General features: G+C 45.0%; 1 protein-coding gene across 1 annotated transcript in view; it reads right to left on the bottom strand.

Annotated features, from left to right (window-relative positions):
• The window catches only part of myo15aa (myosin XVAa), a 36,724-nt gene extending 15,071 nt beyond the window's left edge, over positions 1 to 21,653 (bottom strand). The window contains exons 1-35 of the mRNA XM_068704431.1: positions 19,833 to 21,653; positions 17,561 to 17,849; positions 17,345 to 17,417; positions 17,078 to 17,159; positions 15,900 to 16,220; positions 15,361 to 15,443; positions 14,899 to 14,962; positions 14,594 to 14,703; positions 13,965 to 14,039; positions 12,240 to 12,330; positions 11,693 to 11,796; positions 11,384 to 11,447; positions 11,178 to 11,291; positions 10,911 to 11,072; positions 10,504 to 10,617; positions 8,256 to 8,314; positions 7,789 to 7,912; positions 7,582 to 7,677; positions 7,216 to 7,347; positions 7,004 to 7,129; positions 5,879 to 5,956; positions 5,598 to 5,755; positions 5,448 to 5,493; positions 5,205 to 5,329; positions 4,937 to 5,054; positions 4,637 to 4,812; positions 4,003 to 4,087; positions 3,758 to 3,811; positions 3,536 to 3,621; positions 2,944 to 3,070; positions 1,707 to 1,802; positions 1,097 to 1,332; positions 753 to 943; positions 412 to 484; positions 113 to 304 (exon numbers count right to left, since the gene is read on the bottom strand). Of these exons, the coding sequence (XP_068560532.1) occupies positions 113 to 304; positions 412 to 484; positions 753 to 943; positions 1,097 to 1,332; positions 1,707 to 1,802; positions 2,944 to 3,070; positions 3,536 to 3,621; positions 3,758 to 3,811; positions 4,003 to 4,087; positions 4,637 to 4,812; positions 4,937 to 5,054; positions 5,205 to 5,329; positions 5,448 to 5,493; positions 5,598 to 5,755; positions 5,879 to 5,956; positions 7,004 to 7,129; positions 7,216 to 7,347; positions 7,582 to 7,677; positions 7,789 to 7,912; positions 8,256 to 8,314; positions 10,504 to 10,617; positions 10,911 to 11,072; positions 11,178 to 11,291; positions 11,384 to 11,447; positions 11,693 to 11,796; positions 12,240 to 12,330; positions 13,965 to 14,039; positions 14,594 to 14,703; positions 14,899 to 14,962; positions 15,361 to 15,443; positions 15,900 to 16,220; positions 17,078 to 17,159; positions 17,345 to 17,417; positions 17,561 to 17,849; positions 19,833 to 21,653 (5,945 nt within the window). The remainder of the gene's footprint in view (positions 1 to 112; positions 305 to 411; positions 485 to 752; positions 944 to 1,096; positions 1,333 to 1,706; positions 1,803 to 2,943; positions 3,071 to 3,535; positions 3,622 to 3,757; positions 3,812 to 4,002; positions 4,088 to 4,636; positions 4,813 to 4,936; positions 5,055 to 5,204; positions 5,330 to 5,447; positions 5,494 to 5,597; positions 5,756 to 5,878; positions 5,957 to 7,003; positions 7,130 to 7,215; positions 7,348 to 7,581; positions 7,678 to 7,788; positions 7,913 to 8,255; positions 8,315 to 10,503; positions 10,618 to 10,910; positions 11,073 to 11,177; positions 11,292 to 11,383; positions 11,448 to 11,692; positions 11,797 to 12,239; positions 12,331 to 13,964; positions 14,040 to 14,593; positions 14,704 to 14,898; positions 14,963 to 15,360; positions 15,444 to 15,899; positions 16,221 to 17,077; positions 17,160 to 17,344; positions 17,418 to 17,560; positions 17,850 to 19,832) is intronic.
• Between the last annotated feature and the right edge of the window lie 2,151 nt (positions 21,654 to 23,804).

Below are 23,804 nucleotides of genomic sequence, written 5' to 3'. Positions count from 1 at the left end.
GGAGAAAGAGAGTTGAGAAGAGGAAAATGTGCAAAAGGTAAATACATTTCTTTGATATCCACATTTTAAATATTTGTACACGCATGTATTTGCGCGTGTTTTGTGTACTGACAGGCTGGCGTTTGCTCGGACTCTGGCCGGGTCGTCGGTGCTGATGATGAAGTAGCTCTTCTGCTTTGGGAAGTCGGGCGGAAGCTCCAGGTCCGCAATCAGGTCCATCACATAGTCGTGACCCACTAACTCCACCCACTGGCCGTGCTCCTTCATCAGAACTGAACTCCCCCTCCACCAGTCGGACACTCCCCTGCAAGATCACACGCTTCAAATACCTCGCATTCAAAGCACTACGCACTGTACAATATAACTGTATGTTAACGTTGATGTCTTATACTTAATATGAGACATCATCACCTGTGGCGCAGTATGTGCCCTGCTAAGTCCTCTCCACTGGTCCAGGAATGGACCGGACACAAGAATGACCCTCCTACGGAGAAAATAAACAAATACATATCATACATACTGGTACATATATGAAATCTGACCTCTGCATCTTACTGTGCTCATTTAATGATAAAGTGGGAGATTTGTTGTACAGCTGAATTTAAAGGGAAACATTAGATGCGGTATATTTTGTGAATATTTGTGTAATTGTCTGCGCCTGATCTGCTCTCAGCGTTCTGACATAAAAGCACAAAGAAGTAAAAACTGCGCGATGTAATGTAAAAAAAAAAAAAATGCAAGATGCATCTCACCGTCCAAACAGTGCACGTGCAACACCATGCTGGCCTTCTTCCTATTGGCCGTCCACTCCAGCAGCGACAGCGGATAGGTCCGCGCGGTCTCGGGGGTGGAGCCTGATCCGAGCTGAGTCTTCTGATTGGCTTGGATGAGTCTGTGTTGCAGTAACGCCTGGCAGCCAGCAGGGGCGTGGTCAGACACAAACCTGGAGGGAAAGGACACACTGAGGTTCAACGTTTGACCCTCCAACCTCATTTAAGGCATGATTCATGTTGCACTTACTAATTACCATTTGCATGTGAAGGTATATTTTCAGCAATAGGATTTCTGTTCGCATGTGTAAGAGACGATGTCTTACTTCAGCAGATATTTGTCCATCTTGGCCGACGGCGCGAAGCTGCAGACACACGCCAGCAGCAGCAGCCAGCCTCTCTCGGCGTTGTCATAGTTCACGTTCCTCCACACCTGGTTGACGACCTGAGCCAGGATCTCGTCCTGTAACCCTGGAGACGACAGGCCCCTCTGGATGATGTAATTCCCAAACATGTTTTCTTGCGCCCCGTTCAGGTGAGGGTCCCCCATGAACCGTAATACCTGAAAGCAGAACAAAGGCAAACATTACATTGGCTTGTCGCATGTTGTGTATTGTTGTACTGTAACGTAATACTTTCAATTTGGGACAAGCCATGACGAGAGAGAAATGCTATGAAAATACATTTTCCTATGTCCTGGCCACAAAGAGCTGTATTTTATTGATTCACAGTATAACTTGTACAGCTTGACTAATGTTTAAAAAGTTGTTTCATAGAACAACAGTGACACAGAAGCCGGGACTAGATGGTGAATCTGGGCAGCGAGCCACTGGAGACGGTATCAGTGGAGCCTTGGCAGTGTGTGTGTGTGTGTGTGTGCCTGTATCTTCGTAAAGGACAGTAGTGCAGATTCATGGGTAAATGGAGTCCGCCTACCATGATGAAGAGCTGCACAGCTTCCCCTCGGAAGTCCTCCTCCACACGGGTCAGAGGTGAATCCAGAGGTGCCGTCAACATCCCAAACTTTGGTTCCTGCAGAGACAAAAGTTTTACAGTGTTTTTAGGAACAACTTGATATTTCCAAAGGTTACACCTGGTGACTGCGCCTGCTGCCATTATTATAAATCGATTAAAAATTGAGCACTGCGTTCCGAAGCGCACACGTTTTCTTACATACAGCAGCAGCCCTTACAAAGTATGCACTGTCGTATATAGTATGAATTCAACTGGGAGATACTACTTCATTTCACCTTAACCTTTGACCCTCTTGCTCATATATCCGCTGCGCAGAGGATTGTGCGTTAGAATAGCCAGAAAAGCTGGCTTGCATACTGCAAAATGCGACCGGATGCAGTACATCCTGGTATTTTTGGCTTACTACATTTGACACACTATGTACAAAAATGGCACAAAATAAATATTTTTCGGGCATACTATGGTAGTATGGGTATTGGAACGCACATTACTACTATGACTGCTACAATAACTGCTGTTTTCATTCTATTATATCCACTGCTGCTATTATTATTAGTAGTAGTAATAGTAGTCATATATATATATATACTATGATTTATGGTATTATTATTATTATAGTTCTATTATATTCACCTTGACTATTACTATTTTTACCAGATCTTTTTCATATATCATTATCAGTCATATTTCTATCATTATTACTGCTATTATTATTGATTTAATCATTGTTACTGCTAGTATTATTATCATTCCATTATATCCACCACGACTATTATTATTTTTATTAGTCTTTTTTCTATTATTGTTATTATAGCTTTTGTGCTATTACTGTTGTTGCCGTCTTTCTCTCTCCCTCTCTTTCTCTGTCTTCTCTCTGTCTCTGTCTTCTCTCTGTCTTCTCTCTGTCTCTAATTCAACCCAACTGGTCAAAAGATGGCCGCCCACCCAGAGTCAGGTTCTGCCCGAGGTTTCTACCAGTTAAAGGGGAGGTTTTTTTTCTTGCCACTGTCGCCCAAATGCTTGCTCATGTGGGATGTCGGGTCTCTGTAAATTATAGAGCACAGTCTAGACGTGATCTACACGAGAAGAGTCTCTTCATAACTTCCGTTATGATTCGTCATTGTATAAATAGAAATTCAACGTACACATTATGCTGCACGTTCCAGGCTGACTGTAATACTACGAGCAGACATCTCACCCTAAAGTAGATCTGCACATAGCGGTAGAACGGGTAGTTGTTGATGTCCAGAGGCAGAGTGAGTTGAGCCTCTTCCTGGATATGAGGAGCTTGAAGCAGAGCCAGACAGTCTGAGTGCAACTCCCTCCTGACTAGAAGGAGAGAGAGAGAGAGAGAGAGAGAGAGAGAGAGAGAGAGAGAGAGAGAGAGAGAGAGACAAGGACAAATGACAAGTCAACCAGCATACATACTGTATACTGTAGGTGCATGGAGCCCTTTAAAGTACATTTCGACAGGAATACTAAAAAAGAAGATGCTACTAGGATACATATACCGCGCTACTTTCTATTACTAATGGACCGTTGCATACAGTCGAAATTTTTCTCTCATGGTTTATTTATCAGCTGAAGCCACTCTCGTCCTTCTCTGTCAGGACTATTCAAGTCAATCAGTGCTGACACCGTCAGCGCTGATGAGAAGAGACGCACTCACGGAGCCGAGCGAAGTGCTCAGCTTTTTGGTTCATGAATAATGTGTGTGTGTGTGTGTGTGTGTGTGTGTGTGTGTGTTCGCATTAACGTGGACTTCACAGAGAGAAAAGACAGACATTAACAGACCTCCTGCTGCCTGCAGCAGCGCGCCCAGCTCCGCAGGGATCACCAAGTGTGTGACGTTCACCACCTCCCTCTTGGTCAGCTCCTGAAAGAGTTTTTAATGTTTAATGGCCGACTGCCGAAACCTTCCTGTCTTGCGGGAGTGAAAACATGCTACTTTTACAGACACATTTCTGTGTTTTTTAAGTCCCGCGCGTACACTGTCCAAAGCTCCATCTCACCATCTCTCTCCTCCTCCTCTCCTCTTCGGCTTTCCTCTGAGCGTTAAACTTCCTCTGCAAACAGATCACAGAAATCACACACTGAACACTTCCGCTTCGATCCAGAGCAAGACGGTGCTGACGCACTAAAATTGGAACAAAAGTGGGTGATGTTTTCAACAGTATAACCATAAGTGACTCATGTGGGCATGGAAAGGTTGCATCCCTTAGAAATGAAAGGAGACATGTTGCCCTTTGAAGCGTACCTTGATGTATTGCTTGCGGTTGACGTACATGTGGACGAGAGAGCGGAACCGAACTAGACTCTCCCTCATTTTCACATAGCGCTTCCTGTAGGGCAGAACGAAGAATTGGAGTAACACCATTAACACATGTCTCAGATCTAATGTCATGGTTTTGATCCCATTTCCTGAGGAACCTTTGTTCCATGTACAAAGAGAAAAACCGTTGCAGGCATGCTACAAGTACAGGTCCTTTGTCACAGAAGGCACCGCTAGCCTGGCTGGCTGGTTGGAAGATGTTGCTGACGGTGATCCTCTAATATCGTCATGTTTGTTCCTTTAATAGCTAATATGACCAACATATAAAGGTGTTTTTATTTTGCCTACCATTGATTTAAATGATATACCGTCCCTTAAAAAAAGGGCCATACTGTACCATAATTTAATAAATCTATGTGTTCCCTATAAGACAGTGTTGTCTGTCAGTGTGTTGGTGTCTCCCTTAATTTGTCTCCCTCACTACTCTGCTCCACACAAAGTCGATGGTAAACGTGAGTGGCCTAACATACCGTCTCATTTAAATGTGAGAACCAGTTTTATTTTTACTTGGTGGATATTCCACAAATCTGTTCATGCTTGCGAAACCAGAGAAGCCGACCTTGTGAGGAAGCCTCGGCACTGTGCCTGCAGCCCGATGATCTTTTTGCGGAAGGCCACGAAGCGCTTCCTGACGAAGAACATGCGGGTGTACCGCTGCAGTGTGAGAGCCGCAAGTTGACGCGAGCGCTCCCGTTTACACTCCAAAAGTTGGTAGATGTCCTCCTTCAGAAACAGCTGCCACACACACACACACACACACACACACACACACACACATACATGTTGTTAGCTCGTGTCGCTGTTTCTTTATGTATTTCTGAATCAGGGTTAACATGAACAAACGAGAGGAGAACCTCACCTTTGTGACTCCTACGTGGTAGTCTCCTGGTCTGAGCAGACACAGCTTACTCAGCATTATCACACAGTTCTCTCCATTTGCAGCTGGAGGCTCTGGTAGCCCCACCAGGGACTTATACCTGGGGATGACACACATTCACATGCATGTACACGAACACACAAACAAATGCAATGTCTTATTCAATTTGGCTATAAATATGGCTGATTGCCTAGTGCCGTCCACCATCCAGTGATTAATACTGTGTGTGTGTGTGTGTGGTGTGTGTTACCTGAACAGGAAGACGTAGAATGGCATTCTGACCGGGTAACCCTCTCGACGGATCCTAATGGTCTCGAGGGCACCTGAGTGTCTCAGCTGGCAGCTGACCAGGTCGTCCTCAAATACACCTGGTTGCTAAACACGGATGTGAGCACATTTGACAAAGAATGACTGTCGGGACACAGTGAGGCTGAACTCATGCATGCAAATGATCCGTGTCATCAGTAGAAACACAGAATGTCCGAAAATCTACCTTCATATTATTTGGCTTAATGCAGCGAACAAAAAAAGGGTTGCACCTGAAACGGAAGAATGAAGTAGACAAGTAAATACGATTTCCTGCTTATTATTCATTATGTAACATCTCTATGAACTTTAAGATCTCCACTTCTCTGAGGATCACCTCTCCATCTTCTCCACCAGCTCCAGCAGGGACTGTTGGAACTTGTTGCTGACGGTGGGAGCTTGGTATTTTCTGGTGACTGTGCTGCTCTTCCTCATGTGACCTCCTCTCTGCTGACCCGTGAACTCTGCGTGAACCAGGAAGAGGTTTGACACCATCTGGACAAACGTGAACACAAACATTCACACGTTTTACTGCGGTTGTTTTATGTTCACACGATTTGGATGAGGTATCCATGAGCACATGCATGTGTTGATATACGGAGGCGTGTCTCCTCTCACCTTGTTCTTGCTCTGAATGAAAAGGTCCAGGACATCCTGACGGACCTGGTCGTAGTTCTTATCGAGGAACTTGTGAACCTGCGTCATTGACATCACGGATTATTGAAAGACATGTCAGCGATTAGCGGTGGATTCCCTCTTGTTCAGCAACGTTTACCAGTTTTCACTCACTCTCTTACTTTTCCTTAACCTATTCTTAGCCTCTATGGCCTCTGTCAATGGCAAAGTCAGTCGGTACACCACTTTAGTGACTTTTCCTCAAATGCCACCATGAAGTAGAAACTTGCTGTTTTGATTAAAATGTCAGCAAATCTATGGGATGGATTGTTGACACAAAACTTGGCTCCAACACTCATAATCCCCCCTCAAGATGAACTGGCGATGCCTAAACTTTTCATCTAGCGACATCATCACATCAATATCTGCCTCTTGCTCATAATGCCAATGCTAACATGCCGACGCTAAGCAGGTGATATGGGTGCGTTCCAATACCCATACTACTTGATGTGCTAAAAAATATTTTGTGTGTACCAAAATATAGTAAAAATGCCAGGATGTCCTTGTGCAGCCAGTCGCATTTTGCATTATGTAAGTCAGCATGCTATGGCTATTCTGACCTACTTTGTAAGGGCGGCAGCAGTACGCACCAAACGTAAAAAAGACAAAGTATTCCATTTGGAACGCAGCCTGAGTTAAGCTAATTAGCACTAAACACAAAGCACCGCTGAGGCTGAGGGGAACGCCATTAGTGTTCGTTCAAGAGGGAAACATTAATGTTTGGGCCAAATTTCATGGCAATTGATTCGAGAGTTGTTGAGACATTACACTGAAAATCACAAATGTTAACCTCGTGGTGGCAGAACAGGAACAAAGTCAGTAGGATTCATCCTCCGGGGACAATGAATGTCTGTACTGATTTCACGGCAACTCATCTGATATTGTTTTAGATATTTCAGTCTGGTCCAGCAGACACAGCAATCCTTAGAGCCCTGCTGCTACAATGCCTGAAGTATGCTCGTGGTACAGATCAGGGGTTATCAATGACATTATTGATATCATTGAATCAAATACAACTGTCCAAACAGGCTTTTGTCTCCTGAGATGAGCCGACGAGGAGCTGCGTACCTGGTAGGTGACCCGGCCGGCAAAGTGTTTGATGGTGAACTCTGGGAGGGGCATCTTTGGCTTCTGATACAGCGGGTTGTTGCCGTGGTGATAGTGACACTTTTGGAGGAACGTGTGGTCTGTCGCCTGGCAACAAAGCAGCAGATTTTAAGGGACATTTTACGACAATACTAAGTGTCTTCAGCTTCTCTTTAGGTGTCTCCTGCCCTCACCTGTGGGAAACAGCTCTGGTCGTCCAGGATCCTCAGTATCCCATGAGGCTTAGCGGCAATGAGGTCAATGCAGGGCTGGTTGTCACTGAAAGGGATGCTCTGCCAGGGGATCTGCTCCCGGCTGTACTCCTCCTGCATGGGGATCACATGCGACACAATTTCCTGTACAGTGACTTCACATGTCTCATCACTGTTTCTAATTGAATTACAAATGCTTCCAGCACTAATGGAGGCATGTTTCTATCCTTGTCTGCATATGTGCATGCAAACGTTTATGTGTATTTTGTGTATGCATTAGTGATGCGAAGCATGGGTATGCGTGCGTGTGAGTAACCGAGTGGACCTGCAGGTGTGACGTTGACTCACCTGTTCCTCCCTGAACACGATCCTGTTGAAGAAGAACTGCAGGTACTCGTTTGCATAATTAATGCAAAGCTGCTCAAAGCTGTTGAAGATCAGATCCTATTGGTCACACACACACACACACACACACACACACACACACACACACACTGGAGTCTTTCTGCTGTGCAACACAAGAAAGTGACTGGCAGGTGATAAGATGTGTTGTACCTCAAATCCGTAAATGTCCAGGATGGAGATGGAGAGGGTGTGTTGGCGGGGGTACACCTGAGCGTTGATCCTCTCTGTTAACCAATGGAAGAGCAGCGAGTACAGGATCTTGGCAACAGCATCTCTGGAGGACAAAGACAAACAAGCAAAGACAAACAGCGTGTGGGACAGGAATAATGCATGGAAATTTAAAATAACTGTTCCATACATAATTCACTTTTATCTTTAAGGTGAAATTTAAGTTATAAAGGGCTATGTAAGAGCGAAGATACATTACTCTCTCTCAAAGGTTAGGAAGCAGGGAAAGTTTTTGCAACAGATGCCCAAAATAAGAACATTTTTAATGGGAATAAAATGGCAGAATCAGTGGTATTTCCCCTTCAGACTGGTACTACATGAGGAAAGCATCTGGAGGAAAAATAAAACATTTTCATGCGGCGCATGTCTGGTATGTTGCCGTCTCTCACCTGGCATCAACAGCACTTTCCACACTCAATGGGGTGTAGATCTTGTCCCTCATTGTCTCCTGTAGAGAAGACAGAAGCGTTCACATTTAAAGGCTGCTCAAATTCAAGTTTTCTTTAATTTGTTCTGCTTTTACGAGCTACTGGGCCTTCTCCCCTATTTTCGCTCCTCCGACCGACTCCTCTCCTGTTACGCAGAAACCGTTGGAACCGTAATTAGAAATTCAATTAAAACAACTACTTAGAGTAGTGCGTAAGAGTGTATTCCTCTGTTTCTAGCTCTCTTATCACCCTCGTTCCTCGTCAGAAGCATCACAGTAAAACAGAATGTTTTATGGTCCATCAGATACTGGAATATTGGAGAATGTGGATGGAAAAAAAAAAAGAGTAATTTGGATGAAAAGAAGGATTTATTCCAGGATCTCTTTGTTAGCTGCTATGATGTAAATGGAGCAACAGGGGGAATACAGTGGATGGAGAACTAGAATACTCATTTAGTTGAAAACATTTTGAATAGGGGTTTTTTTGGTTTTTTTTAGCGCTTATTATCCACTAATGTCCAGAATTATGGAGGTAATTCCTCCCCCTGGCCTGCATCCCATGGAGCTGGTATGGATTCAGCGTCTATTTTGCTCAAGGACATTAAAGGTTAAAGGAAGCATTAAAGGATGTGTGTCATAGCTGCTGCAGCGGTGGTGATTGAAGAAGCATATAAATGACTCAAGAAGAAGAGATGCAATGAGGTCGCAGTTGGGTTTGAGGTTAATGTCGTTCAAGTACAGCTTTTCTCGTGTTTTTTTTTGTAATCCTGAGGAAGTTGCTCTTTAGACAGTCACCCTGTTAGCGATGACGGCTCCTCGGATAACACCAGCAAACTCTGCCAGAAGCAAACAAGTACAACGCGGTGATTAATCTTCTTCATTTTACCTCTCAAGACTTTTGGATGTGAGAGTGCCATCTCCACAGATTAGACAACATCCAGTGTGACACATTTATGTACGTTTTTTTTGTTGTTTATTCCTGATGGGTGGAGTTTCCAGAGATCTCAAAACTATTTTTGAGTACTTCGGAAGAATTTCAGGAGATTCAATATAGACATAATATAAATAAAGTAGAACCCACTTCTTTCTTTGTTTTGCCTTTGTGATGGAGGTTACACCCTAGTAGCTACAAGGATCAAGACAAACGTGGAAATATGAACACAACAATGTTTCCAGTAGATACAATTAAAAGAAAGCTTTTATTTTGAAAGGGCTACAGTGTGAAAGGTCTCATCCCTCAAGCTATTACTATTGTGCACTCACTACTGCTGAGACGATTTATAAAAATATATATCTTCCAATATACAGACTGCAAAGAAAGAGAAGAGTCCAGAGATGCTTTCACTACCAGAATCATTACTCTACGAAATAACACCAACAGTAAGTGTGTAAGAACGGTATGTGTATATTTACGTGTACTGTATGAGTATATTTACGTGTACTGTATGAGTATATTTACGTGTACTGTATGAGTATATTTATGTGTACTGTATGAGTATCTTTATGTGTACTGTATGAGTATATTTATGTGTACTGTATGAGTATCTTTATGTGTACTGTATGAGTATATTTATGTGTACTGTATGAGTGCAGCATGAGTGTTGGTTTAACAGCGTTTGCTTGTTTGTGTATTGTAGTCGGGTGTGTAGACTGGAAGCGATACGCCCAAATAATCCATGCTGACATCTGTAGTTACGTTCTGAGTAGTTGATGGAAACTGTGTGTCTAAGTGTTTAATAAAGTGATTCTGTTACCACGCAGAAACAGAATCGGGCTCCACATGAGGTCAGATTTGAGTTGAGATTTGTCTTTCAAAACTTGATGAATGAATGAATGAATGAATGAATGAATTAATGAGGGTATCGCAGGTCAGAGGTTTGAGGAAAGACACTTGACAGGTAGCTAAAGACACAAAGACACAGCGAAGGTATCAGAGTACGGAGTCAAAGCAGATGACGCTACTAAGGCTCATCATTTTTTAGCTGAATCAGGATGAAAATTGCATCATAAAATATTCTTTAAATGACTTTGGGAGTCTCTGTCACCGTATCAGCAGCTTATTTGTGTTTCTTGACATTTTTACAACTGGAACACAGAAGAATTAGTTTACTACAAAATGGGGTGAATGGTGTTAAATAACCACTCTAACAGCTGTCCGTATAGGTAGCCACATTTTAACACACGAGCACATAAGACAGTTTGATACTGACTGTGACTTTGTATGTGATGGCTTTCTGTAGTCCCTCTGGAGAGATCTGCAGCAGCTCCGCCACCACTCTGATCTCCTGAGCGCTCACCACCGACGCCACCTCCTGGCCATCGGACTGTGGTGCAGAAATAGAGAGACAAAAAAAACACACTTGATCTGTCATCTGAAATGCTCTTTTTACGTTTATTGCCGTAATTTTTCCACAATAAAGTTAAGTTTAGTTCATGACAAATGTTTGGCTCATTTCATTTTCCCTAAAATCAACTGGTTGGCCAAAATAGTCCCAAAATGTTCCAAAAACATATGCTGTATATGTTCAATGGTTTTGGGATTACCTTCATTTTCTACAATCCAAAAAATATTAACAACAAAAATAAAATCAAAGAAAGATCAGTTTGTAAGCACTACCTCATATCTCTGAAAGTAGACGTTTCCCAGGTGCAGTATGGAAGAAAGAACTCTAAAGATGGCCGACTGGTCATCAGGGGTGAAGTGAAGGATCTCCATGGCAGCGAGCAGACGCAGGAAGTCCTCCGCGTCATTCTTTCCTGTTATTCCACAATCCCCTCCCTTTACGGAGAGAGAGAGAGAAAGGTCACAACAGTTTGAGTGAAGAGTTCACTTGACCTGAGTATCTCCACATGAGGCAGATGGTGATGCTGCTCTGTCTTCTACCTGGTTGAGGTAATAGTAGGTCTCAGCCTCTTGGAGATAGAAAGCCTGCCTCTGCTGCGAGGGAAGACCTGCCAGCATCTCGTAGAAGATGTGATAGTTCCTCTCATCTTTGGCCTGAGGGGAAAACACACATTTAACACTTTATACATACGGAAAAGTAAAAGATATAAAGTGTGATCTTGTGTATTTGGCCACGTGTCTGTCACCTGGAAGACGATACGGGACTTTTCCAGCAGATACTGAGAGGTTATGGCACCACTGATCACACCACTGGACACACAGAGAGAGAGAGAGAGAGAGAGAGAGAGAGAGAGAGAGAGAGAGAGAGAGAGAGAGAGAGAGAGAGAGCAAACCAGAGAGGAGAATTTAATAATAATAAAATGTATTTATATATCATAGTTAGTAAGTGTTTTACAATAAAAACAGAAAAAAAAGAATAAAAACAGAAAAAGTAGGTTTTAAAAAGTGATGGAAGAAGAGAAACTTGAACATGTGTGTATCTATTTCATACTCACTCCTCCAGAAAGACCTCTATGTATTTCCCAAAGCGACTGGAATTATCGTTCCGTACAGTTTTGGCATTTCCAAAAGATTCCAGCAGAGGAGCTGCCTCAAGTATCTACCGAACGATCGAACACACAGTGAGTGAACAACCAGGCTGAATGTGAAACAGCAGCCTGTTTACCACCGTTGTCTGTGACACACACACATAAACACGAGTTAACTCAGATCCTGATCAATCAGATAGTTGAAAGGATGCTAGTAATAAAGCAAATAAGAGAAAATTCACGTGGAAACACAACATCTCTCATGAATATTGTCACACACACACACACACACACACACACACACACACACACACACACACACAGCATCATGCATCAAACCCCACTACCTCAATCTGCACCCAAGGAGAGCCAGCAGAGATACGAAGACATGGAGAAAAAAAAGATACACAGAGGCGTTAGTCCTCCTTCAAGACAGGAATGTGTGTGTGTGTGTGTGTGTGTGTGTGTGTGTGTGTGTGTGTGTGTGTGTGTGTGTGTGTGTGTGTGTGTGTACCTGTTGCACAATATTGGATTTGTGATGAATTGCTGCTAGGTAGCGCAGGACTAGTTTGGTGGCCTCTGTTTTCCCAGACCCGCTCTCCCCACTGAAACACAGCAACATGCACTCAGTGGACATCACTATGACTCAGTAGTCGGTACATCATATATACAGTGAATCGTCCCAGTGCTCTGCTAAAGCGATCAGAGCAGTTTTTTCTGTGCATGTCAGACATGGGTGCCTAATGAACTGTGCTGCTCATCAGCGCGGGAAGGGAGGAAACCATGACAACTATGGTACATGTGAAGGATAAACACTCAAAAGGGTTTTCTACCTCAGAATGCTGACACGATCGTTCCCTCTAATATACCGAATCCAATATCAGTCAAAATAATCTCCAAATGACGGTTTATTACCGAAAACCGCACCGCTATCTACAATCTACACATACTTTTTGGACAAAACTAGAGCTGGTATTGAGCATTATTAAGTGGTGGGCTGGAGGAACTTTATTGGCTGTGATAATCCATTTGCTAAAAAGGTAAAGTAGAGGAAAATCCAGCTATTTTGATGGCAAAGTGGGAGCTCATTAAGAGTGAACATTAGCTGCACTTTAAGCACCACTACACCCAGCGTTTATTAATCACTTAGAGTGTCCATTATATGAGCCCTCTCACCTCCCTACTGGTGCTTGTTTGGCTTAATTGACTCTGTGATGCGAGACCAAGCTAATCACTCATTAGGCAAGGCCTCAATTTCACTTTTGGGTTAAACCACCCGAAACGCTCCAACACACACACACACACACACACACACACACACACACCGTGCTTCATCACTGCCAACAGCTTAGCGCTAAATACCACCATTATGTAAGCATGGGGGGGGGGGGGGGGGGCAGGAGTTTGTGTGTGTGTGAATTTAGGGACACCGGCACCTTGACCACATTCCAGCATAAGGTTTCAACTCACGGGCTGGTTAGCTGAAAACCGGGCCATTACTGGTCACTGTACACTGCCTCTAAATAAGAACCCAGTGACTTGCACACAAACACAGGGTCCGCACATGTGCACTTGGACACACACACACACACACACACACCTCTGAAAGATAATCTGGTCCTGGCCCAGACCTGGCTGGGCTTTCCTTACAGGTATCCCCTTCCGAGTGCGGCTAGAGTGTTCCAGGTGTGTGCGAGAGTGGGCGTTTGTGTATTTCATACGAGTGCTTCTAAAAGCACACGCCGATGCACAAGTGTGTGGATGTACTGTATACGTGTCTATGCTTGTACATCCGAGTTGGACGTAAACGGTCTCTGAGTGTGTGTGTGTGTGTGAGATCAGTTTTGACGGGGAGCGAGGCGCTTGTGATGTGTCAGACAGACACTCATGAATTTACAAACACTAAACCAGCTTGAGATGGAAACCAAGACGCTTCATGGACACTGCGTATACCAAGGTTAAACCGCTTGGTATACGCCTTGGACGGTTACTAATAATGTGCAAGAAAAACACTGTGAATATCGTTCCATTTAAAACAAACATTTACATCTGTCTCAATGAACGATATGAAATGTATAAAGCATGAAGCGATGACACAGACTCAGTCCTAGTTGATTAAACTCTTCTGTAAAAATCATATGCATGGTTTTAAACTTTGACGTCTGGTTTACAGGTACATGGAAAGTGATACAAAATTAGGATTTTGGAGAAGATTGCGGAGAGAGTGTGAGCCTCTTACCTGATTATTATGACCTGGTTGTGTTTGGCATCCATCATTTTGGAATAAGCAGCGTTTGCTATGGCAAACAAATGCCTGAAGGAGAAAGAGTAGCTACATCAACTCCCCAACGATGAAATCAAATTCAGAGGAGACAGAGGCACTCGGGGTGCTGGTGTAGCCACATAAGTGTCTTTTAATCTTGACATTTTGAGTCCATTTTTGTAAAGGTAACTCTACATGACAATAAGAACATAACTATTGGAAACATTTACAGACCCCTCTTCTGCACCTGTTGAATCCTTTAACTGTATGATTTATACTATAAATTCATATTCATAAGAGAAATGAAAGCAATCTACGACTTTGTCTCTACTTTTCCCTTCCCTGCATTAACTATTTACCTGCACTATTCCTTCCTGCCTTTACTTAAAACAGATGAGCTTCCAATCTACCTATTATTATTCTTTCATTGCAATCGAGACAACAAAAACATAGAAAATTATCATTAGTAATGATTTAAAAAATGTATCTATTCTGCTGTGTTTTTACCATATAATATACTTAATTATAACATACTAACAATTCTAGTGTTCCGTTGTTTGTGTTAGATTTACTGTCCCCACAGTTTGAGAGTGAATTTGACTTACGGAGGGTTCTCTCCCAGGGCATGACCCTTGTACAGCAACACCATGTCCGTCCCGTAGATGTTGTACATCTTGTAGGGGTTCACAGACACCAGAATACTACCTATGTATGTCTAGACAAATGAAGAGAGAGAGGGGAAAAGAATGAAATGGAAGTCCAAAAAGAAGAAAAACAAAAACAGGTTTGTAAAATCAACACACAAACTCAAAATAAACTGATACGACGCTAGAGTTATAGGTTTTTAAGTAGTATAATTTCCTTATGTAGGTGGTTGTATGTTGTATGTTTGTGCTGATCAGATACTTGCATAAATGAGCTCCCTCTCAGATCTTTTCTTCAGATTCAGCAGAATACCTCCTTCATGCATCTCCCTAGACAGAAGCAATAAAACAAAGGATAGCAATCTCAGATCACTCCACCATCAGGACCAATTTTGCATGTTTGCACTGTGCTTAATTCAAATCTGACCTTTCTTCACTAAACAATTTTCTAATCTCTTTGATCAATCCTTAATCCACAGCATCTACACACTTTTCAACCTCTAAGAGTCACCAATCACTTCTTGGTGTGTAAGCCTTCCCACTGACCACATTATATCCTCTATACTCTGATAAAGGCAAACATGTCTGCGGGTCATTATCATGATAAACCAAATAGAATATTCTTTTTTTATCTGACTCTGTTTTTTATTTGTACACATTTTACTGTTGCACTTTGTAGGTTTCTCTCAGACAAAGAGTTAACTTAGTGTGTGAGTTATTTTACTTACTCTAACTGCGTCATATCTTCCACTCCATCTTCCTCTCGCTGCTCGCGGTGAGCCATGGTGGGCAGGCTTCTGATCGAGTACATCTAAAATACACGTGTGCACACTCAGAAATTATGACATGATGCATGCACACAGCGCTGTGCACAAAGGGTTCACACATTAATACATGCACTCACTCATTTAGATATATCAATTCCCTCTCTTTCCGATGATTCTAAGCTTGATTGTATCCAGAGTCCCTGCTTGCCATTCTCTCACCAAAATAAATGTACACATTTTACATTCCTGCTCAATGTGGCCATCACCTTTCTAATCATATGTTCTGCTCTTTCAACCATCAACACATCAGTTACCCAAGTAAGGTAACATCCCTCTGATTACTCCTCACTACTGAAAATCCACTACTATAACAGGCTTTCAACTTAATATTACACTTGCAACTGCAAGATTACACAATAAGCATTAAGACTTAGAGTACAGGGCCCAACATGAACTATTTTGTCTACTTGTAATTTGAATCATGTATTTAAAACTTTTACCTTGTCAAACCACTGCCCCTGTGGTTCCCCCTCCCTGCTGAGATTCCACTGCCCTGGTTCATGCCCCACTTGTCCCTGTCCCATCAGGTTGTGGGGGTCCAGCAGCTCCCCGTCTTTATACATGGACCACTTATTGAGGTTCTGCACTGTGCCATGAGGTAGAACCCTCTCTGCACCCCACACATCCACATCTTGCTGCAGTCCCAAGCTTTCAACTCCGGGGCCCTGTGCCCAGTGCTGTTCTGGACCGGGTCCCTGGACCTGGGGTGAAACTACAGCATATGAGGGTAGGCGGAAAGAAGCCCCTTGGAGTTGAGAGTTCTGCAGGGCACCAGAGAGATTAAGTGACCGGGGTTCTGGGGTGCTAGGGGCACCAAGCCGTGTCATTATATTACCATTAGGGAGACGGTAATTTGCCCCACGAAGATTTGGGTTCTTTGATAAAGCATTAGACAGGTCAAGTGTTCGGGGTGCAGCAGTGGGCTGAGAGCGGGTCATCAGAGTTCCATCAGGCAAACGGTAGGTGGCAGATCGGAGGTTCGGGTTTCGGAGAGCATTGGAAAGGTCAAGGGAGCGGGACTCAGCGGGATTAGCAGAACCAGGCTGCCTCAATAGTGATGTATCTGGGAGTCTGTAGGAAGCACCTTGAAGTTTAGTGTTTAAAATTGCACCAGAAAGGTTAGGACCGGAGGAGGCAGTGGTGGAAGCTTGGGTTTGATTTCGTGAAAACAATGATGATCCTTCTGGGAGCTGAAACTTTGATTTACGCAGGTTAGCATTCATCAGGGCGCTAGATAGCCCCGGTGATGATACTACACTCTCAGGATTCTGCGTGTCTTCTACCGGATATGATAGAAATGAACCATCTGGTAATCGATAAGAAGCCTTACGAACATTAGCATTGAGAAGAGCAGAGGAGAGCACAGAAGATGAAGGGGTGGCAGGCTGAGGTGCTGGCTCGTTTCTTGTTACCAAAGATCCATCTGGCAGCCTATATGTGGCTTTACGTACATTGGGGTTCAACAGTGCAGAGGAAAGCATAGGTGAGGAAGGGGATGGTGCAGGTGTGGGCTCTGTCCTTGTTATAAGAGTGCCATCAGGCAAACGATATGTGGCCTGTCGCAAACTAGGATTGAGCAAGGCAGAGGACAACATAGAAGATGATAGGGGTGATGGACCTGGGGAAGGTTCAACAGGTTCAGTTCTGGTGACAAATGAGCCATCAGGTAGTCGATAGGTGGCCTGACGTAGGCTTGGGTTCTGCAGGGCATTGGAAAGCACAGAGGGTGACAGCCTCCCACCAACACTGACACCACCTCCAACATCAGTGGTAACTGGAGACTCAACAGGGCCCCGGGACATTGTCAAAGTGCCACCTGGAAGCCTTAACATGGATCCCTGGATGTGGGAGGTCCGCAACCCACCAGCAAGAAATGATGAGTTACCTCTGATAGTCCCTTGTTGGGGTGTGGTAGGAGGAGGGGCGGGAGAGGCAGGAGACATAGGGGAGAGGTGGTGCTGAAGGGGTGAGGCAAAGGAAGCATTACGTAGCTGGGAGTTAAGCATAGCAGAAGATAAGTATGGGGAGGAGGGTACAGATGGAGCAAGAGGGGCTGCTGCCTGATGGGGGGAGAAAACGTTTGTATAGACATTGGCATTGCGTTGCAGAGGAGACGAGTACGAGGCGCTGGCAAGGCGGGAATTCTGCATCAAAGCATTGGATAGATGAAGAGTGGCATACGGGTTCCCCTCCTGGCTTGCTTGGACATCAGCTGATATCACCACCTGGCCACCAGGTAAGGGGGAGGGGCTTCTCTGTAAAGGTGTGGTATAGTTGGCATTCTGTAAATAAGGGTTCTGGACTGCATGCCCCAAAAAAGGTGATGAGGGTGCAGGTTGAGGGAGGTTTTGGGGGTGGACTTCATACTGTGTTTGTGGGGTGGAGGGTCTCTGTAAAGGAGAAGAGTAAGCAGTGTTGGGGTAAGAGATAGAGGAGGGACGAGGAGATGGAGGAAAGGGAGCACCTACAATCTGAGGGTTTGGTAAAGCATTTGTAAGCATTGAGGATGGGCCTGGCTCCATCATTGTGTAGTCATACTGGGTGATTTGAGATGGCTGGAGACTACCAGGATAAAAACTGGGGTGAGGTACTGGGGGTTGAATAGATGTTGGCCCTAGACTCATAGCCCTTTGGGGAAAGGGGGATGGTGGTTGAGACATGTAGTGCATGGGAGAGGCTGAACGGGAGGGCAGAGGAGATGAACGCCGCAGTGGTTGTGGAGATGGAGGTCTGCTCTGCAGCCTACGCACTGATGGCTGGGGAGAAAGAGGGCCACTCTGTTTTAAAGAAGGCTGTGGAGAGACTGGAGGCACTGGAGGAGGTGCTCTGAATGACTGCCTAGATTGCAGAGAGGGCTGGTTTCTGGGCATACGGACTAGTGGCTGCCCCCTACCTACAGGTCTGTGGAAGCCTCCTTGGGGAGTACCAATTCGCTTTGACTCCCTTAAGCCTGTAGGCCGGGAGCCGACCCTGGCTAACATGGGTTTTCCAGCTACCTGTCCTAAGTGAGGAGCTGGGCCACTATGGATAGAGGACCTGAAAGGGGCTACATGCTGAGTGACGGGGGGTCCATGTCTACTGCGTCTCTGTGAGTAGGGATTTGCTGGAGAGGGTTTCACGGCCCCCATGGGCACGTGACTTCGGCCTCCAGCACCGCCTCTCAGCCTGCGAGTCGAGGACCGGGTGGGTAGGGGGCGATTTGTGATACGTGATGGAGAAGGAGAGGGAGGACGATGCGGGGAGGTGGGGCGGAAGGTTTGGGGGGGAGACTGAGATCTCTCGGGCAGAGGTGGGCTCCGTCTTTGTGGGGATGGTAGGGGAGGTGAGGGGGAATGCCTCAACTTGGATGTTTGTTTTCTACCTTTAAATACATGCGGTCTGGTAGATGGTAGAGGCGCAGCATCAGGAGGTGGTTGCTGTCTGAAAGAGAGTCTTGGGGAAGGTGGTGGGCTTGCTCTCTTCCTCATTGATCCCCTCGGTGAAGATAGTGGGCTAGAAAGCGGAGATTGTGGTCGGACAGTTGATGGAGCCCTGCGCAACCCAACTCCCCCCCTTCCTCTTGAAAGGGATGGCTGAGCTCTAACTGACATCCCTCTCCTCTGGTGGGATGGAGATGCAGTTGAGCTGGGTGGCCTACGCCTTTGGGAAGATGGCATTTGGCCTGCCATTGAGGCCCGGTTAGTGAGCCCTCTCCTATGTGAGTGAGGGGTGAGACGGGGGTCTGGCTGGATGCCTGTTTGGAAGTCCATATGATGTGTTGAGAAGCGGGGTGAAGGAGGTGCCATTGCTCTTACTGATCCCTGCCTAAGTGACAGTTGAGGGGATGGAAGGGGACTCATTCGTCGCACTAGCCGAGGTGAGGCCACTGGCGAATGCAGTTGTGAATGCATCAGTGGAGGCATTGGTGGCAGTATTTGTGCGGCCATTGGTGGCTGTATTTGTGCGGCCATTGGTGGCATTTGCCCCATATGGAACATTTGTGGGTCTTGGGGGAGGGATGGTTGGTACACTTGGGAGGCCAAATGTAATGGTAGGGGAGATGGCGACATGTGATTGAGAGGAACAGAGAAGGAAGGGTGAGTAGGCAGAGGGAAAGAGAAATTATCCTGTTGAATGGTCATAGCTGTTGGGGAGGTGCCTTGTCTAAGAAAAATGGGGGTTTGTTGTTGGTTCATGACAGTGGGGTAATGGGGTTGTGCAGGAAGGTATGTGGGAAGGGGCTGCTCATATTGTATATCTGACATCATTTCCAGATTGTTGAGGTCAAGCGCTGGGGAGGGAGGGTGGAACGTTGGGGAGGTGAGATAAGAATTAAGAGGAGGAGGAGGTGGCAGGGTTTCCACCTCTAGTCTGTCTTTTCCAAATAGCCTAACCTGGGGCCTGGGGACCCTGAACTGCTCTGCTGAAAATGGCTCAGGAAGAGGGTAAGACAGTTGCTCCTGTCCATATAGCTGTCCTGTTTCAGCTGGATCCAGCCCTGCATCCATATAGAAAGGTTGCTGATAGGGGTTATGAATAGCAACGGGGTCCGCATATGCCAGTATTGGGTCATTGTATAGGCCTGACACAACATCATACCCACCACTCATCATGCCATGTGGGTATGACATCCCATTGTTATAAGCCATATTGTGGTCAAAGTAATCTCCATACAGCTCGGGGGGATAGGGGTCATAGAAACCATCCATGGCATTATCATAGTAATCATATGTCTCTGGCTCCACTGCATACATCATTCCATCTTCACCATAGTAATACTCAATCCCTTCATCGCCATTGTAATCCTCATACTCATCATCGTAATAGCCATAAGGGTAACTGTAGTAATCCACGTCATCCTCATAGTACAAGTCATCATCATAATAAAAGTTGCCCTCATCATCATAGTACCCATATTCATCTTCCCACTCGTCATCGTCGTAGTACTCCAGTTCCCCTCCATAAGGGTCATATGGGTCATAGGTCATTGGTTGTCTCAGGTAGCCTCTGGGTCTCCCACTGTTGTGGTAATCTTCCTCATATCCATACTCATCATCGTCATACTCATAAGCTTCATTGTAATGAGTCTGTCCCCCTCTCGTGTCCCTGTTAGCAAATGACAGACTCTTTCGTCCCCGTCCTCCTGCTCGTGCCCCCAGCCGACCATGGCCCTTAGCACTCAGGAACCTCCCTGTCAACCAGTTAGATGCTGCAGCCATCCTTCCTAACATCCAGCTTTTAGTCTTTAACCCTGATCCTGCTTTATTTTTCCCAAACATGCCTTTAAACTTCCCTCCCAATCCTTTTGCCTCTGTTGCCATTTTTCCCTTGCCCCCTAAACCAGACAGATTTATTGTCTTTTTAGGTGGTGTGGTTTCTTTTGGAGAATCATTCTTTTTATTAAACAAGCTGAAACCAGACAGACCTGGCTTTTTGTCAGTGGAAGTCGATTTACCCCCAAACCCAGCAAAAAGCTTGCTGGATCCCAGAAGTGGTTTAGCAACAACAGGGGGCTTCTTTTTCTTGGAGATTCGCAGGAAGAGACGGGAGGTGCTTTTGAGGTTCCTCTTTGGTTTTGCTTTCTCTGCTTGCTGTTTAGAGGGCATGCTAAAAGGAGAAGACTTCCCTGTGAGGCCTGTGAGGGCTTTTGATGCTCCTTTGAGAGCTGTTGCCTTCGGTGCTTTAGCGGCACCCGTGCCCTTCTTCTGTCCTTCTGACACAAAGCCCATCATCGCTTTGGAGGCCCCTTTGATGTTGACATTGCTCATCTTTTTCAGGTTTACCGCACCCATCCCTTTCTTCACCGGCGACTTCCCCTTTGTTTCCTCTTCCTCATCATCCGACATAGGTACGTTTTTTGGAGGCTTAAAACCCTTCACAGCCATGGCCTTGGATGCACCTTTCAGAGCTGCTTTCCCTTTCCCTTTATCTTTCTTGGTAACTACCTCTTCCTCACTGTCATCACCCTCTTCTTCCTCAGTCTCCATCTCCTCTTCTTCTTCCTCTGACCCCTCCTCTGACTCGCTGACAGGTTTCTTTCCCTTTCCCTTTTTTCCATCATCCTTCCCTTTCCCTTTAGCTGGCGGCTCCTCCACTTTCTTTCCCCCTTTCTTGTCATCTTTCCCTCCCTTCTTATCATCCTTTCCTCCTTTTTTTGGCTCTTCAGACTTGCCTTTCTTGGCAGCTGATTTTGTGTCACCTTTTTTTGGTGGCATGATGTTTCCTAACTCAAATCATTATAAGAGGAAGAACAAGTTCCTAAAATCTGCTAAAGCAGGTCAGTATTAATGTCAATGTTGATATGTTCCCTTAAGAAAAACAGTCCAAATAGTAGCAACATCCTCTCATTCCCAATTCTTTTCAGGTCTTCTCTCCCTTTTTGCTCCATTTGATCTGTTCTTAAGACACCCCAGAAACCCCAGCACAGTCCCAAGTCAGTTGTTCTATAATGCACACAGAGACAAACACAAACCACAGTACTTCAAAACACGATCTAGTAATGGAGTCGGAATCTCAGCCATCAGTTCTCGCTCGCATTACAGAACGTCTTCAAGCATCGGCCAAAGAGCTGTTGTCTCTGTGTGAGTAAAAAGAGACAGCAACCTGTCTAGGAATGTTACCTTTCAAAAAATAGGCAGGTGCGTCTTGAATTTAAAATGTTGTATATATGAGAAAAGAAATAATCAAACTGGTCTCAGTTTTACCCACTTGTTGACTCTGGCTCACTGAATTTTTCCACTGAAGTCCATCCACCATAGCAAAAATACTTCTTGTTCCTCTTTATAGGCTTGTAAGTAACTTCCCAGGGTCACACGATGAATAAAAGACCCTGCTATCCAAGTGACAAAGTCTGTGTAGTCCTTTGTGTGTCTCCCATTGTCAGTGCGACCTGTGAGTCCGGCAGTGAATCATCATCTTGGCCGCCGCACCAACTTTGGCAGGACGTCCCCCCCAACAAGGAGATCCGACGTGCATGCGTCTGTGCGAGTCTCGGCCTTCAGGGGTGTCCTCCTCTTTGTCTGAGAGTGTATGCGTGTTGTATCCTCCCACATCCACGTCAGCTTGCCTTTCTGACCTCCTGCAACCTTCTGCATCTCTCTCTGGTTACTGCCGCTCCATCCATACCCTGTTTGCCACTTGAGGCCTCACCATATCCTCAGCTCATGTGCATGCACATATGATCATTGAGTGTCTGTGTGTGTGTATAAGCATCAGAATGTATCCCTATGATATAGTTGCAAAGGCCCACTTAATGCACCAGCTATACTGCCTCGGAGTAACCCTATATGCAGGCTCGCTCCTGTATGAATAATGCAGGCTGCCTGAGCTGTTGCTAAACTGTGTCTGAGAGGCGAAACCACACAGAGCCAAAACACACACACACACACACACACACACACACACACACACACACACACACCCCACGCCAGTAGCGGCATGGACCACAGCTGATATTCTAAAATGTCCACACAATCATTCAACAGTATACACACAAACCAACAGTACATATGGGCACGTTTGATGCAGGAAGATTCAACTCAGGACTTACTTGGGTTATTCAAATAAAGCGATAAAATGAATTATTGCTGTACCTATTGATCTAGTCAGGGTTCCACTCCAGCTTGCTGAAGTCATTCATTTATAGCAACTTTCCACTAATGTGACCACCTATATCAGGAACGACCCCATCAGAAATCATATAGGCCTATTGGAGCCTGATTTACTGATTTACGAGGTCAAAAAAGCAGCATTTCTTAATGTGTTGTCCTATTCTTCATTTTGACACTGCCATGATCCTCTAAATGCTCAGTGGCCATTATGCATCTCTCTAAATATCATCATATACTTTCATACCTATAAGGTCCATTAATGGCTGATGTTAATTCATTGAGGATGGTCTGGTGTTAATTCATTGAGGATGGTCTGGTGTTAATTCATTGAGGATGGTCTGGTGTTAATTCATTGAGAATGGTCTGATGTTAGCTCACGGATGATGATCTGATGTTAATTCATTGATGACGGGCTGATATTCCAGGAGGTCATCTCAGTGGCAGATATGAATGTTTAATGGCTGCCCTGTGTTCTGGCTACGCAGCGCGGATAAAACATTCATCGCAGGTCGCTCTAAATATAACACAAAGGGTCAACCCCACCCTGGCCTGCTCCTCAAGCGATGTATTATACATACGGGCCAGTGTCAGGGGTTAAAGGCCAGACACCACAGAGCAGACAGAGGATCCAGCGCAAACAGCAAAAGAAAGAAAGAAGGACAGACTGATAAACATTTTCTGATAACGGCAAACACTAAACATTCAAAGACATTTATCTACACGACAATATTTTTTCTTCTAAGTTACAAAAAACAG

The sequence above is a fragment of the Cebidichthys violaceus genome, unplaced genomic scaffold, assembly GCF_023349555.1.
Source record: "Cebidichthys violaceus isolate CVI_PGR_0920_01 unplaced genomic scaffold, fCebVio1.0.p SCAF_92, whole genome shotgun sequence".
Classification (NCBI taxonomy): domain Eukaryota; kingdom Metazoa; phylum Chordata; class Actinopteri; order Perciformes; family Stichaeidae; genus Cebidichthys; species Cebidichthys violaceus.
The sequence above is the reverse complement of the archived record's forward strand: the minus strand, read 5'-3'. Positions and strand labels throughout refer to the sequence as shown.